Here is a 13,606-nt window from a genome sequence, read left to right on the forward strand (position 1 = left end):
CTAGACAAGGCCTTCCAGTCTTGTGGTTGAGCCCCTTTCTTTATTCGGGGTTTCATTCAGTGGTTACAGCGAAGTGGGCCGTAAGTCACGGTGACCAGGTTCAGCCCTGAGATCCTCCACCTACCCACCCACCCAAATAACGGATACAGGATTCCTGTCTGGCACAGATGATTTCAGGTCCCATTGTTAGAGGTGCCTCCAGAATTCTATGTATTGGGTAGAGACTAAAAAGTAGCAACCCAGGAAACTCATTTTTAAACTGCATGGCGATAGGGAACGTAGTAATTTTATTTAGTTTGTGAGAAATGAACTTTTAAAAAATAGACATTTTTCCTAAAGATGGCTTTATTTAGTCACAATTTCTATATGGTTTAGATATTTATCCTCATTGAAGAATATATATTTAAAGGTGGCTTGTGGGTGCTGATGGAGATTACAAGGCGTGGTGGAAAATCCTTCACAGGGGGCAGTCCTGGGTGGCATCACGGAGACAGGGTGGTCCGGGGATGCGTACACAAAGCAGGGGTAGGGTACCCAGCTTTGCACCCACCCCTTTGCGAAGGGTAGGTGATTCCTGCGCAACTGCCAGGCAACGACCTAGTTCGCATGCGCGGGGGCGGGGCGGCGCCGAGGGGAGCGAGAGTCTTGCCGACCTGTGTGGGGTGTGTGCGCAGCGTTTGCGGTTCCCCCTTCCAACCACAGTCCCCACACCTCAGCCCCCGCGCCTCCGCCCGCTTATCCGTGTCTGAGCAGGCCCGGCCCGGCCGGAAGCGACATCGAGAACCTGGCGCAGCCGCCGCCACCGCCGCCGCCGCCGTCGCGGGCCCAGACGGCGCCAGGGCCAGTGAAGGTGGGCGCCGTACCCAACCGCCGTCTGGGCAGCGTCCGCGGCGTGCCAGGGTCGTCGCCTCCGGGGCGCCGGGCCCGCCCGTGGTTCCCCGGAATCAGCTGCACGTCCGCTGAGGCCCGCGAGGAGCTACGGCGCCGCCTCCTGGGCCTCATTGAGGACAACCGAGTGATGATCTTCAGCAAGAGTTACTGTCCGCACAGCACGCGGGTAGGCGGGGCAGAGGCGGGGCAGGCGGGGTCGGGGTCCAGGCCCGATTGGGGTGGGGCGGTGGGAGCCTGGGGGAGGCGGGGTCTTCTGGGGCCCTGCTGGCCCTCCCTCCTGCCTCCCGGGACCTCCAGCCCCAGCGCTGCGCGTTTTGCCCTCGGGCGCACAGCTGGGAGGCCGAGCGACCGCTTGGCAGGCCGGGACTCGGACCCGTTCCTGAGGTGGTAACACGAATCCAGGGCCGGGTCCCTTTGCTCAGGCCTTTGGCAAGGCGGGAGAGGCGGCCACAGGCCCGGCAGCCCGGAGCAACCCCCACTGCCTATACTCCTCCGACTTGTTTTGGGACTGCGGCCTGTGGGGTAAACCGCTCGTCCACTCCCTCCTGGCTGTTAGCCTGATGTTGGCTTATTTATCAAGATTTTTTCCGGAGGAATAAAAGATATTTCTAAAAAGTTTTGGCCTGATAAAAGTAGTGCGAGGAGTGTCTTGGGAATAGACTAAAGCTGGAGTCAGATCCCGTTTCCTAACTGCGTGACCTTGACCAAGTTACAGAACCCCGCAGAACCCTGGTTTCCACATACTGTGAAATGAACATAACGAAGGGTGTGAGGATGGTACGAGTTAATGGGTAATTTCAGCTATAATGCAAACTACCAGAACTTTGGGGGGCTAACTGGAAATCCAGTGGTTTTATGAGCAAATCTGTTCTGGGCTTTAAATAGTACCCACTTAGAAATGAACATTTGGAAGATAGGGACTTTTTTGTGTGTGATAGGGACTCTTAGTGTTTTTAGTATTATCAGAAAGTTGAATATGCAAAAGTATAAACTATTGGGTAGGTTCCTGAAATTATAGGCTATGTTTTTCAAATTTATTTTCAAGTTTATGTTGCCTTATATAGTGTTTCATAAAATATGCATATCATGTATATATATTTTAAAGAATAAAGAAAGAAACTAGTACCCTGGAAGCCTCCTTGGATGTTTCTCTCGCTGATTACATTCTCCTTTCTCCCTCCAGACTTCACCACTGTCCAAAATTCCTTGCTTTTCTTTACAGTTTTACCAAATACATGTATGTTCTTAAACAACATTTTGCTCTTTTTGGCCTGTTTTGATACTTTATGTAAGTAGAATCATACGTGTGTGTGTGTATATATAATCTCTTGGAACTTTTTTCTCAACAGTTATGTCTTATAGATTCACGTATGTTAGTTTCTGCAACTGTGGTTGTTTAATTTTCATTACTGTAACATTCCCAAGAATGAATCATTCCACAGTTTATGGATTCTGCTGTTTCTATATTTTGCTCTTAAAAGCAATACAGCTATGCCTATTCTTGCACATGTCTCCCAGTGCACATATACAAGATTTACTTTAGATACCTTGAAGCTGAAGTTGTAGAGGATGTGTGATTGCTTTCTTAACTAGGTGATGCCAAACTGTTTTTCCAAGTGGTTATATCAGTTTACTCTCCCACTGGCAATGGATAACAGTTCCTCTTTGCTCCATATCCTTGCCAGCAGTTGATATATTTAATGCCGTTTTGGCAATTATGAAATAGTATTTAATTTTGTCTTAAATTTGCATTTCACTTATGGAAGTTGGACATCTTTTCGTATGTTTATGGGTCATTTGAATTTCCTCTTCTATGAAACGTTCAGGTCTTTTGCTTTTTTCTCTATTAGTTTGTTTTATTTTTATTCTCATTTGTAGGTGTTCTTTATGTTTTTTGGATACTAATCCTTTGGTTATATGTATTGGAAAATCTCCTAGATTTGGTTTTTGTTTTCATACTCTTTATGGAATCTTTTGGCTAACTGAAGTTTGGAAGTATAATGTAGTTGAATTTATCTTTCTTTTTCTTTTACAGTTTGTGCTTTTTGTCTTATTAAAGAAATCTGTTTCTACTCCAAGGTCATAAAGATACTCTCCTGTTTTAGCTCCTGAAAATTTTAGAGTGTGCTTTTCACACTCACCTTCTTTATTCCACCTGGATTTGATACTGATGACGTGAGTGGGGATCCAGTTCATTTTCTTCTTTATGGCTTATCAGTTGTCCCTGCTTTGTTTATTGGAGAGTTCATCCTTTCCACACTAATTTGAATGCTCTCATATATGCATTGGTCTGTTTCCAGGCTCTGTCTTCTATCTCTATTGTTTAAAATTTGTCCTTTGGAGCTTATAAAAGGGCCAAGAGATCAGAAGTATGCCAGTCACTGCTGTATCACTGGGACCTAGAGTGTGGGCTGGAGCATGTAATGTGAATTGAATGAATAAAATGGTCTTAGATTTGCCGATGCAGAAAATCTTAGGACAAATGTTTTTCACTCTGTGTGTATCAACACTTTCAGTAATGTGGCCACTACTTGGAGTCTCAGTACATAACTGGATAGCTCTTATTTGAAATTTTTAAAAAACTGAGCCAAAATCTGTCTCCCTGAAACATTTACTCACTTTTGGAGGTGAGTGTTGCTCCAGTGTGCGGAATTAAGAACCCTGCTTTTACTTAGATGATAGATCTTTCAGTATTTTCCCTGAGCATTTTTCTTGCCTGGCCATGCAGCCGACTGTCTTATGTGCTCATATCACCTATCTTTACACGTGACTCTTCACTAATTCTATTGTGAAGTAGTTTGACCATGAAACTCTTAAATTTATCACCCCACATTGGATACCACATTCCACCTATGTCCTTACAGAGCCATGTAGAGAGGTTTGTTTCTTGATTGGGCCACTGATGTCATTTAACAAGTGTTACTGGGTGCTTGGTGTTGTAGGGTCACAAAAATGAATAAACTGTGGTCTTGCCTCCTAAGAACTCATGGTCTAATTGAGCTGTAACCAACCAGCTTTCAAGTAGAGAAAGAAGTGCCTGTGGAAAACAAATGCAGTGGGAATGAGAGACAAAAATAATTGCTCCTATGGGGGAATCAGACAAATTTAAGGAACTGATATTTAAGTTGGTCCTTGAGAGATAAATTGTATGTCTGTAGTAAGGAACATAATTTAGCTAAAGAAGTAGTGTAAGCAAAGACAGGAACTGATGCAATAAAAATAGTGGGGTTGATCATAGGGTTTATGAAAGGAAATTAGGAGAGTACATTGGAAATTGGTTAGAAGTTTAATTTCAAAGTCATATTGAGGAGATCTTAAAATACAGTTAAATGTGGACTTAATGATTTAAGCAAAGAAAAGTCATCTCAGACTTTTTTTTTTTTTTAAAGTTTATTGGGGTGACAATTGTTAGCAAAGTTACATAGGTTTCCGGTGTACAATTCTGTCATACATCATCTATATATCACATTGTGTGTTCACCACCCAGAGTCAGTTCTCTTACCATCACCATATATTTGATCCCTTTTACCCTCATCTGCCACTCACCCGCCCCTTTTACCCTCTGGTAACCACTAAACTATTGTCTGTGTCTATGAGTTTTTAGTATATGTGCTGCCGAAGAGAGCACAATGAGCTTTTGTTTCTTCATTTGTTTGTCTTGTTCCTTTGTTGATTTTATATACTACATATCAGTGAAATCATGTGGTTCTCAACTTTTTCTCTCTGACTTATTTCGCTTCGCATAATAATCTTAAAATCCATCCATGTTGTCGCAAATGGCGCTATTTCATCTTTTGTTATGATAGAGTAGTATTCTATTGTGTATATATACCACATCTTCTTTCTCCCATCATCTATCGAAGGACACTTTGGTTGTTTCCTTGCTTGGCCACCATAAATAAAGCTGCAGTGAACATCGGAGCACATACATCTTTACGGATATGAAGAAAGATCTTTATCCTCCTTCATATCTAAAGGATATCTTTGCAGGACATATTATTCTTGGTTCATAATTTTTCCTTTCAATAGCTTGAATATTTGATTCCACTTCCTCCTGGCTTGCTGAGTTTCTGCTGAAAAAAAATCTGATAACCTAATGGGCTTTCCTTTGTAGGTTACCGTCTTCTTTTCCCTGGCTGCCTTGAGGATTCTTTCTTTGTCGTTGATTTTAGACAGCTTCAATACAATGTGCCTTGGAGAAGGCCTGTTGGGATTGAGGTAATTAGGTGTTCTATTTGCTTTTTGGATTCAAGGATCCAGTTCTTTCCACAAGTTTGGGGAGTTTCTATTGACTCTTTATTTGAATATACTCTCTGTTCCCGTCTCCCTTTCTTCTCCTTTTGGTGTGGCCATTATTTTCATATTGCTCTTTCTGAAGGAGTCAAAAAGTTCTTGTAGAGTTCTTTCATTTCTTTTAACTCTCAAGTATCTCTCTTCTTCCATCTGTGTCATTTCCAGATTTCTATCTTCGATTCACTGATTCTTTCCTCTATCTGGTCAGCTCTATTACCTAAGCTGGCTATTTCATTCTTCGTTTCTTTTATGAGTTCTTAATCTCCAGAACTTCTGTTTGGTTCTTTTTAAAAATTTCAATCTGTTTGGTAAATCTTCTTTTTGTTTTTTGGTTGTTTTCTGAGTTCATTAAACTGCCTGTCTGTGTTTTCTCGCATCTCGTTGAACTTTTTAAGAACTGCAGTCTTGAATTCTCTGTCATTTAAATCATGTTTCCATCTGTTTAAGTTCATTTTCTGGAGATTTTTCATTTTCTTTCTGAGCTGTCTTGTTACCTTAGTTATTCATGGTAATTAATGAATTATTATTTCTCTTCCTAGGCATCTACAGGAATGGGCTCTGTAACAGGTTGATAGGAAGAGGTCTTTCTTTTGCTTTCCAGTAGGTGTTGGTAGAATGTTTTATTTTCTCTCCGACTGCAGCCTTTTATTCTCTCTCACGCTGTAGTGTTATATTTTCTCTGCACTGTTTTGGCTTCTCACACAATGTCGGGGAGGGGGGTTCCCTGGAAGATGGTCTTCTCTGTGAGCAGGTCACCTGGGTCTCAGGGCACCACCTCTGTGGGGGGATGTGAAGAGCTTCCGAAGTTTTAAAGCTTTTCCTGCACCAGTTTCAGAGCCTGTGTGTTTCAGCGCTCTGTTTACATCTTCAGGGATCTGTACAGGTAGGTGGGGGCAGGGGCAGGGTGGGTTGTGAGAGGTGGCTCTGAGTGATGGCAGCAACCACCAGCACAGCCGATGCTTTACCCAAGGCTCACTCCCCTTTACCAGATCTAGTTGGGCCAAGAGTCAGTGGCTGCAGGGCTGCAGTTCTCAGAACTGCAAATAATTCTGTTCTTTTGTTCTGATACTGCTACTGTTCAGTTTCTAGCACTGGGAGGGTAGGGAGGGATCAGCTAGGCTCTGTGCCTACCTTCCGTCCTCTGCTTGGCAGTAAAACCGCCGTTTTCACCCTTCCCTCAGTCTTTGCTCCGAGGTCTCTGCTGTGAGCATCAGGTTCAGCCATGTTATATACTGATCCCTCAGGCGGACTGTGGGCCATAAGGGGAGTGCTAGCAGTCCGAATTCTCCCCTGTCCCGTGGCTGCAGTAGTTCTGGAATGCAGGAAACTTGGAGCTCTGTCTCTGCACTTCTCCCTTCCCTCCTCCCCCGCTTGCCCAGTTTGCCTACCTTTAGATGATTCCAATTGCACGTCACTTAGTCTTGCCTGTCTGCTGCACAGGGAGTCCTTTGTGGAATTACAGTTGTTCAATTTGTTGTAAATTCCAGGGGAGATTTCAAGAGGCTCACCTCACGCTGCCATTTCTCTGGTGTAATATCCTGAGACTGTTGAGAAGAGGAGTGAAAGTGTCTGGCCTGTGATTTGAAATCTGGCAGTAGTATAAAGACTAGTTTACATGGGGAGGCAACTAGAGTAGTCAGAAAACTACCATTACAGTCAGATATAAAATAATGGCCCAAACTAAATATTGAAGACAATGTCCTGATTTTGTTTTAAACCTCTTCCCCACGTTAATTTTAAACCACGTTTCCCCAATCCTGATTCATATATTTTTGGGTTAAAAATTTATACTTCCATTGATCAGCTTTTTTTCTGTTGTAAAATGAACCTAACTCAGTTTACTGTTTTAACCATTTTAAAGTTCGGTAGCATTAGTACATTTACATTGTTTTGCAACTATCACCACTATCTATCCACAGAACTCTTTTTATCTTCCCTGTATCCATTGAACAGTATTTCCCCATTCCCCCTTCCTCAGCCCCTGGAAACCATCATTCTCCTTTCTGTCTGTCTGAATTTGACTGCTTTAGTTGCCTCGTATAAGTGCAATCATGCAATGTTTGTTTTTTTGTGATAGGCTTATTTCACTGTCCTCAAGGCTTATCCATCTTGTAGCCTGTGTGAGAATTTCTTCCATTTTAAGGCCGAATAATATTCCATTGTATATATGTATATACTACATGTTCTTTATCCATTCATCCATTCATGAATACTTAGGTGGCTTCCACCTTTTGGCAATTATGGGTATTGCTGCTGTGAACATGTGTACAGGTATCTGTTTGAGGCTGTCTTTTCAATTGTTTTTGGTATATACCTGATGGTGGAATTGCTGTATCATATATGTTTAATTTTTTGAGGAATCATCATATCGTTTTTTGCAGTGGCCATACTCTTTGAGATTTCCACCAACAGTGTGTAAAAGTTCCAGTTTCTCCACATCCCTGTTAACACTTGTTATTTTGTATTTTTTGTTTTGATAATAGCTATCCTAAATGGGTATGAAATGGTATCTCTGTAGTTTTATTATTGCTCTGATGGCTAGTGATGGTGAGTATCTTTTCATGTCCTTATTTGCCATTTGTTAGTGGCTAATATCTTCCTTACAGAAATGTCATTTCAATTGTTTTGACAATTTTTTAATTGGGTTATATTTTTGTTGTTGAGGTTTAGGAGTTCTTTATATATTCTGTATATGAATCCCTTATGAGATACGTGGTTTGCAAATATTCTATCCAATTCTGGGGTTGCTTTTTTATTCAGTTGATGCTTTTTATTCAGTTGATAATTCAGTTTCCTTTGATGCTCAAAAGTTTTTAATTTTTATGATGTCCAACTTCTCTGTTTTCTTTTGTTACTTGTGCCTTTGGTGTCATATCAAAAAAGTCATTGCCAGATCCAATGTTGTGAAGTTTTGGCCTATTCTTAGAGTTTTATAGTTTTAGCTCCCACCTTTACATATTTGATCCATTTTGAGTTAATTTTTGTATATGGTATTGGGTAAGGATTTAACTTTAGTCTTCTGTATGTGGATATCCATCCAGTTTTCTCATCACCATTTGTTGAAAAGACTGTCCTTTCCCCATTGGCCTTGGCACCATTGTCCAAACTCACTTGACCTGATATGTGAGCCTTTATTTCTGGGCTCTCTGTTCTCTTCTATTGATCTATGTCTATCTTTATGCCAGTACCACCCTGTTTGCTCTGTTGCAAGTTCTGAAATTAGGAAATGTGAGACCTCCAACTTTGTTCTTCTTTTTCAAGATTTTTGGCTATTCGGGTTCTCTTGAGATTCCATATGAATTTTAGAATGGGTTTTTCTATTCAAAATCTGTTTTGGGGATTCTAATAGAGATTAGAAAGAATCTGTAGATCGCTTTGAGTAATAATTGGCATTTTAACAATATTAAGTCTTCTAATCCATGACCACGGGATTTTCTTTCCACCTATTGGTATCTTCTTTAATTCTTTCAGCAACATTTTGTAGTTTTTCAGTGTACAAATCTTTGTGTACAAATCTTTTCAGTGTACAAAAGTTTATTTCTAAATATTCTTCTTCATGCTATTGTAAGTAGAATTCTTCTCTTAACTTCTTTTTTTGGATTATTCATTGTTAGTAGAAAAGTAACTGATTTTTGTTTATTCATTTTGTATCTTACAACTTTGCTGAATTTGTTTATTAGTTAACAATCTTAGGGTTTTGTACATAGCATCACGTTAGCAGTGAACAGAGGTAATTTTACTTCTTTTCCAACTTGGAAATGCCTTTCCAATTTGGATGCCTTTCTTTTCTTATCTTGCCTTAATTCTCTGGCTAGGACTTCCAGTCCTATGTTGAACAGAAATAGTGAAAGTGGGCATCTTTATCTTGTTCTTAATCTTGGAGAAGACCCTTTCACCATCAAGTATGATGTTAGTTGTTGGCTTTTCGTATTTGGTCTTTAGTGTGTTGAGGAGTTTACTTCTGTTCTTAGTTTGTTGAGTGTTTTTAATAAAAGATGTTGAATTTTCTTAAATGCTTTTTCTGCATGCATTGAGATACTCATGGGGTTTTTCTCCCCCCTTCATTCTGTTAATGTGGTATGTTACATTATGTTTGTGTGTTAAACACCCTTGCATTTTAGTGATAAATCCCACTTGGTCATTGTGTATGATTATTTTAATATGCTGTTGAATTTGTATTGCTAGTATTTTATTGTGGATTTTTACGTCATAGTCATCAGAGATATTGGTCTGTAGATTTCTTTCAGTATCTTTGGCTGGCTTTGGTTCAGGGTAATGGTAGCCTCATAGGGTGAGTTTAGAAGTGTTCTCTCTTCAATTTGTTTGGAAGAGTTTGAGGAGGATTGGTGTTCATTCTTCTTTATATGTTTGGTAGAATTGATCAGTGAAGCCAACTGGTCCTGGACTTTTTTTGTTGGGAGGCTTTTGATTACTGATTCAGTCTCCTTACTAGTTATAGGTTGATTCACATTCTCTATTCATGATTCAGTCTTAGTGGGTTGTGTGTTTCTAGGAATTTATACATTTCATGTGGATTATGCACTTTGTTACTGTACAGTTGTTCATAATACTCTTGTAATCCTTTTTATTTACGTAAAAACAGTAGTAATGGTCCCTCTTTCATTTCTGGTTTTAGTTATTTGAGTCTTCTCTATTTTTTTCTTAGTCAGTATAGGTAGATTTTTTCCAAAGAAGCAACTCTTGGTTTTGTTGATTTTCTGTATGATTTTTCTGTTCTCTATTTTGTTCATTTGTGCCCTAGTCTTTATTTAATTTCCTCTCTATTGCTAGCTTTGAGTTTAGTTACGTTCTCTTTCTAGTTCCTTAAGGTGTAAAGTTAAATTTTTGATTTAAGGTCTTTGTTATTAAAATATTGAGTTTATTGCACATGTTTTTGTCTCTCCACCATTTCCATTTGTCTGACCCCCACTGCTACTACTATGTCCTGTCATAACATTCCATACATACTTAAAACCAGCCAAAGGATGGAGTTCCATCTTTAAGAACTCAACAGGCATTTTGGACAACACATTCTTGGCAATGGAACCTGGACAACATTTATCAGACACGGTAGGGAAAGTTCTCACTCTATGTTATGGAAAGGACAGGTTTAGGTATCAACTTCCAGAAATGAAGTACGATGGAAAATTTTAACAAACTATTTAAACTATTTTCTTAAAGAGACTTCCTCCACTGCTAGAGATCTTGAATAGCCTCCCTGGTAAGTTATCTGGAAGCATTTCTTCACATGATTGATAAACTTGGCTTTCACTTTGAGAAGAGAACCACCTTTTTCTATACTTACTTGCATTTTTGCTTTAATGTCTTCTACAGAACTAGGTCCTTTCGGTGTTTCAGGAGTTTTTTCCTGTTTTTCATAGGGTCTGGACCTTTTGATCTTGGTGTTGATGGCTTTGAGTCTTTTCCATTTTGGTTTCGTTTTTGTGCATTTTTGGCTGGAGTATCATACAGATTTCTGTACTGGAGCTTTTTCTTTAGCTTCCTCCTCATCACAATCATCCTTATCATTGTCGTCGTCATCATTTTCATAGTCACCTTCAGCAGCAGCAAGTTTTACTTTTTTTCTGTGGAACCTTGCTACCACTTCCAGGGGCAGAATGCTTTCCAGATACACGAAGGAGTTTCACATCCTCCTCCTCGTCATCTTCTGATGGCATCTTCCTCCACAGCTACAAAGTGCTGTCCACTAATATGTATAGGCCCTGAACCACACTTTAACCATAAGACCACAGGTGTTGGTATTTTAATGTCCACAAGGGAAATTATTGGCTATGCAGACATTTTCAAAATTGCCAGGGTTACTGTAATTGGACTGCCTTCATAATTCATTACCTCTACTTCAACAATGTACAATTCATCCTTTGTACCAGCTTCTAGACTGACTGTTCTTAAGGATAATTGGTAATGATCTCATTTTCATCATTATCCACCTTAAATTGATAAGGTGGGCTTTAGTTCATAACTGAAAAGATAGTTCTGGGGCCTCAGGGGGCTCATGTCCATGTCCGTCAAATCTTTCACGGGGTGGTGAAATGGCTTAAAGACTCATTTCTTAGAATGTATCCCTGTCATTTAGCGGCACATGACTGTATTTGTGAATTTTCTAGTTTTCTTTCTGCTGTTGATTTCTCGTTTCATTCTTCTGTGATAAGAGAAGATACTTTGTATGATTTCAGTCTTTTCAGTCTTTTTATTGAGACTTGTTTGCTTTTCCAGGGACGGTGTCTACAGGCATTCAGAATGGTCCAGCATTTGACATACCATTCCTGAACCCCTGGTAATAGAATTGTTTACCTTTATACCAAGAAGGTTGGGAAAGCACCAAAATCTGCATGTGGCGTGTGTGCAGCCCGACTTCGCAGAGTTTGTGCTGTGAGTTCTGAAGTTCTAATGAGGTTGTCTAAAATGAAAAACATGTCAGCAGGGCCTGTGGTAGATTCATGTGTGCTAAATGTGTCCATGACAGGATCAAGTGTGCTTTCCTTATCAAGGAGCAGAAAATTATTGTGAAAGTGTTGAAGGCGCAAGCACAGAGTCAGGAAGCTAAATAAAAAAAAAATGAAGCTTTTTTGAGTAATAAAAACAATTAAAAGGCTTGTTCTGTTGTTAAAAAAAAGAAAAAGACTTGTTTTGTGGCCTAGCATATGGTCTATCCTGGAGAATGTTCCAGGTGTACTTGAGAAAAATGTGTATTCTGCTTTTGTTGGGTGGGTTGTTATGTAATATGTCCGTTAGGTACAGTTGGTTTGTAGTGTTCTTCTACTCCTCTAGTTCTTTATTGATCTTTTGCCTGGTGGTTCTACCATTTTTGAAAGTGGACTATTTAAATGTCCTGCTATAATTGTAATTATGTCAGTTTCTTCAGTTTGGTCAGTGTTTCCTTCATATATTTGTAGCTCTGATTTTTGATGGATATATTTTTATAATTCTTGTGTCTTCTGGGAATATTGACCCTTTTATAAATACATAATGTCCTTTTTAGTCTCTTATAACAGTTTGACTTAAAATCTATTTTGTCTTATATCAATATAGCCATGCCTGCTCTCTTTTGGTTACTCTTAGCATAGTATCTTTTTTGTGTTTTCACTTTCAACCTATGTGTGTCCTTAGCTCAAAAATGAATCTCTTCTAGACAGCATAATGTTGGATCCTGTTTTTTTAATACATTCTACCAATCTATGTCTTTTGATTGGGTCGTTTAATCTATTTACATTTAAAGTATTGTTAGGGAAGGACTTCCGTTTTCCATTTTAAAATTTGTTTTCTGTATATCTTATAGTTTTTTGCCCCTCATTTCCTCTCTTACTGTCTTCCTTTGTGTTTAGTTGATTCTTTGTAGTTACATTTTTTTGATTCCCTTCTCATTTCCTTTTGTGAATATTTGCTAGATGTTTTTGTGGTTACCATGGGGATTACATATAACATCCTAAAGATAAAATAAATTTAAACTGATACCAATTTAACTTCCATCACATACAAAAACTCTATACTCTCTTACAGTTGTGCCCCTTCTTATGTTATCAGTGTTACAAATTACATCTGTTGTTGTGCTTAATGGTGTTCCATGTTTCTCTGAGACTGTATCCGTTTTTCTTTTTTCTCTCTCTCTTCAGGTTGCATCTCTGTTGATCTGTCTCCCAAGTTTGTTAATTCTTTCTTCTGCCAGTTCAAATCAACTGTTAAGACACTCCAGTGAACTTTTAATTTTAGTTATTGTACTTTTCAACTTCATAATGTCCATTTGGTTGTTTTTTATCATTTCTATCTTTATACTGATATTCTCTATTGAATTAGACATTATCATCATACCTTCCTTCATTTCTTCAAACATAGTTTTCTTTAATTCTTTGAACATATTTACAATGCTACTTTGTTTATTCTGTATGATATCTGGGCCCTCTGAGAGGTAGTATCTCTTGCCTGCTTTTTCCCCTATGCATAGATCCGCTTACCTGTTTCTTTGTATGTCTGGTAATTTCTTGTTGAAACCTGGACATTGTAGGTAATACTATTATAGCAAGTCCAGATAGATACTGGACCTGTCCTTCTCTGTGGCTTTTGGTTTGCTTCTTTATTTCCTTATAATAAGTTGGGTGGATTATTTTAGGGAAGTTTATTTCCACCCAAAGATGTCACTCCTCAGAGGGTCCAGCCTTGGTATCTGCATAGTCACCCTGGGATGACAGGGATTTTAGCAGGTCTGTTGTTGACCGTGTTAAGTTGTTTTTGTTCTTTGTTTTGTCTCTGTTGGTATCATACCCGGATGTTTGGCTCCACTAATTGCGGGCTGGTTGTGCTATTGTGTTTGACAATGCCCCGGAATGTAAATTGTTCCATACTCTTATCCAATTAAATCTGGGCCCCTTTGCAGGGATAGGTTTTGAGGCAAGTTTGAAGCTTA

The 13,606-nt window shown here is 39.5% G+C and overlaps 1 protein-coding gene and 1 pseudogene across 3 annotated transcripts in view; one reads left to right on the forward strand and one right to left on the reverse strand.

Annotated features, from left to right (window-relative positions):
* Positions 1 to 614: 614 nt before the first annotated feature.
* The window catches only part of TXNRD3 (thioredoxin reductase 3), a 60,537-nt gene continuing 47,545 nt past the window's right edge, over positions 615 to 13,606 (forward strand). The window contains exon 1 of one of the 3 annotated variants that reach the window (XM_033087691.1): positions 615 to 1,057. In XM_033087691.1, coding sequence (XP_032943582.1) covers positions 1,019 to 1,057 — 39 coding nt within the window. In that variant the 5' untranslated portion in view covers positions 615 to 1,018. Of the gene's footprint in view, positions 1,058 to 1,155; positions 1,276 to 1,394; positions 1,414 to 13,606 lie in introns of those variants that run through there. The other 2 variants (XM_033087692.1, XM_033087693.1) reach the window with 2 other exon arrangements.
* On the reverse strand, positions 10,352 to 13,542 carry LOC117038649 (nucleophosmin-like; annotated as a pseudogene).

This window comes from Rhinolophus ferrumequinum, chromosome 19, assembly GCF_004115265.2.
Source record: "Rhinolophus ferrumequinum isolate MPI-CBG mRhiFer1 chromosome 19, mRhiFer1_v1.p, whole genome shotgun sequence".
NCBI classification, from domain to species: Eukaryota; Metazoa; Chordata; class Mammalia; order Chiroptera; family Rhinolophidae; genus Rhinolophus; species Rhinolophus ferrumequinum.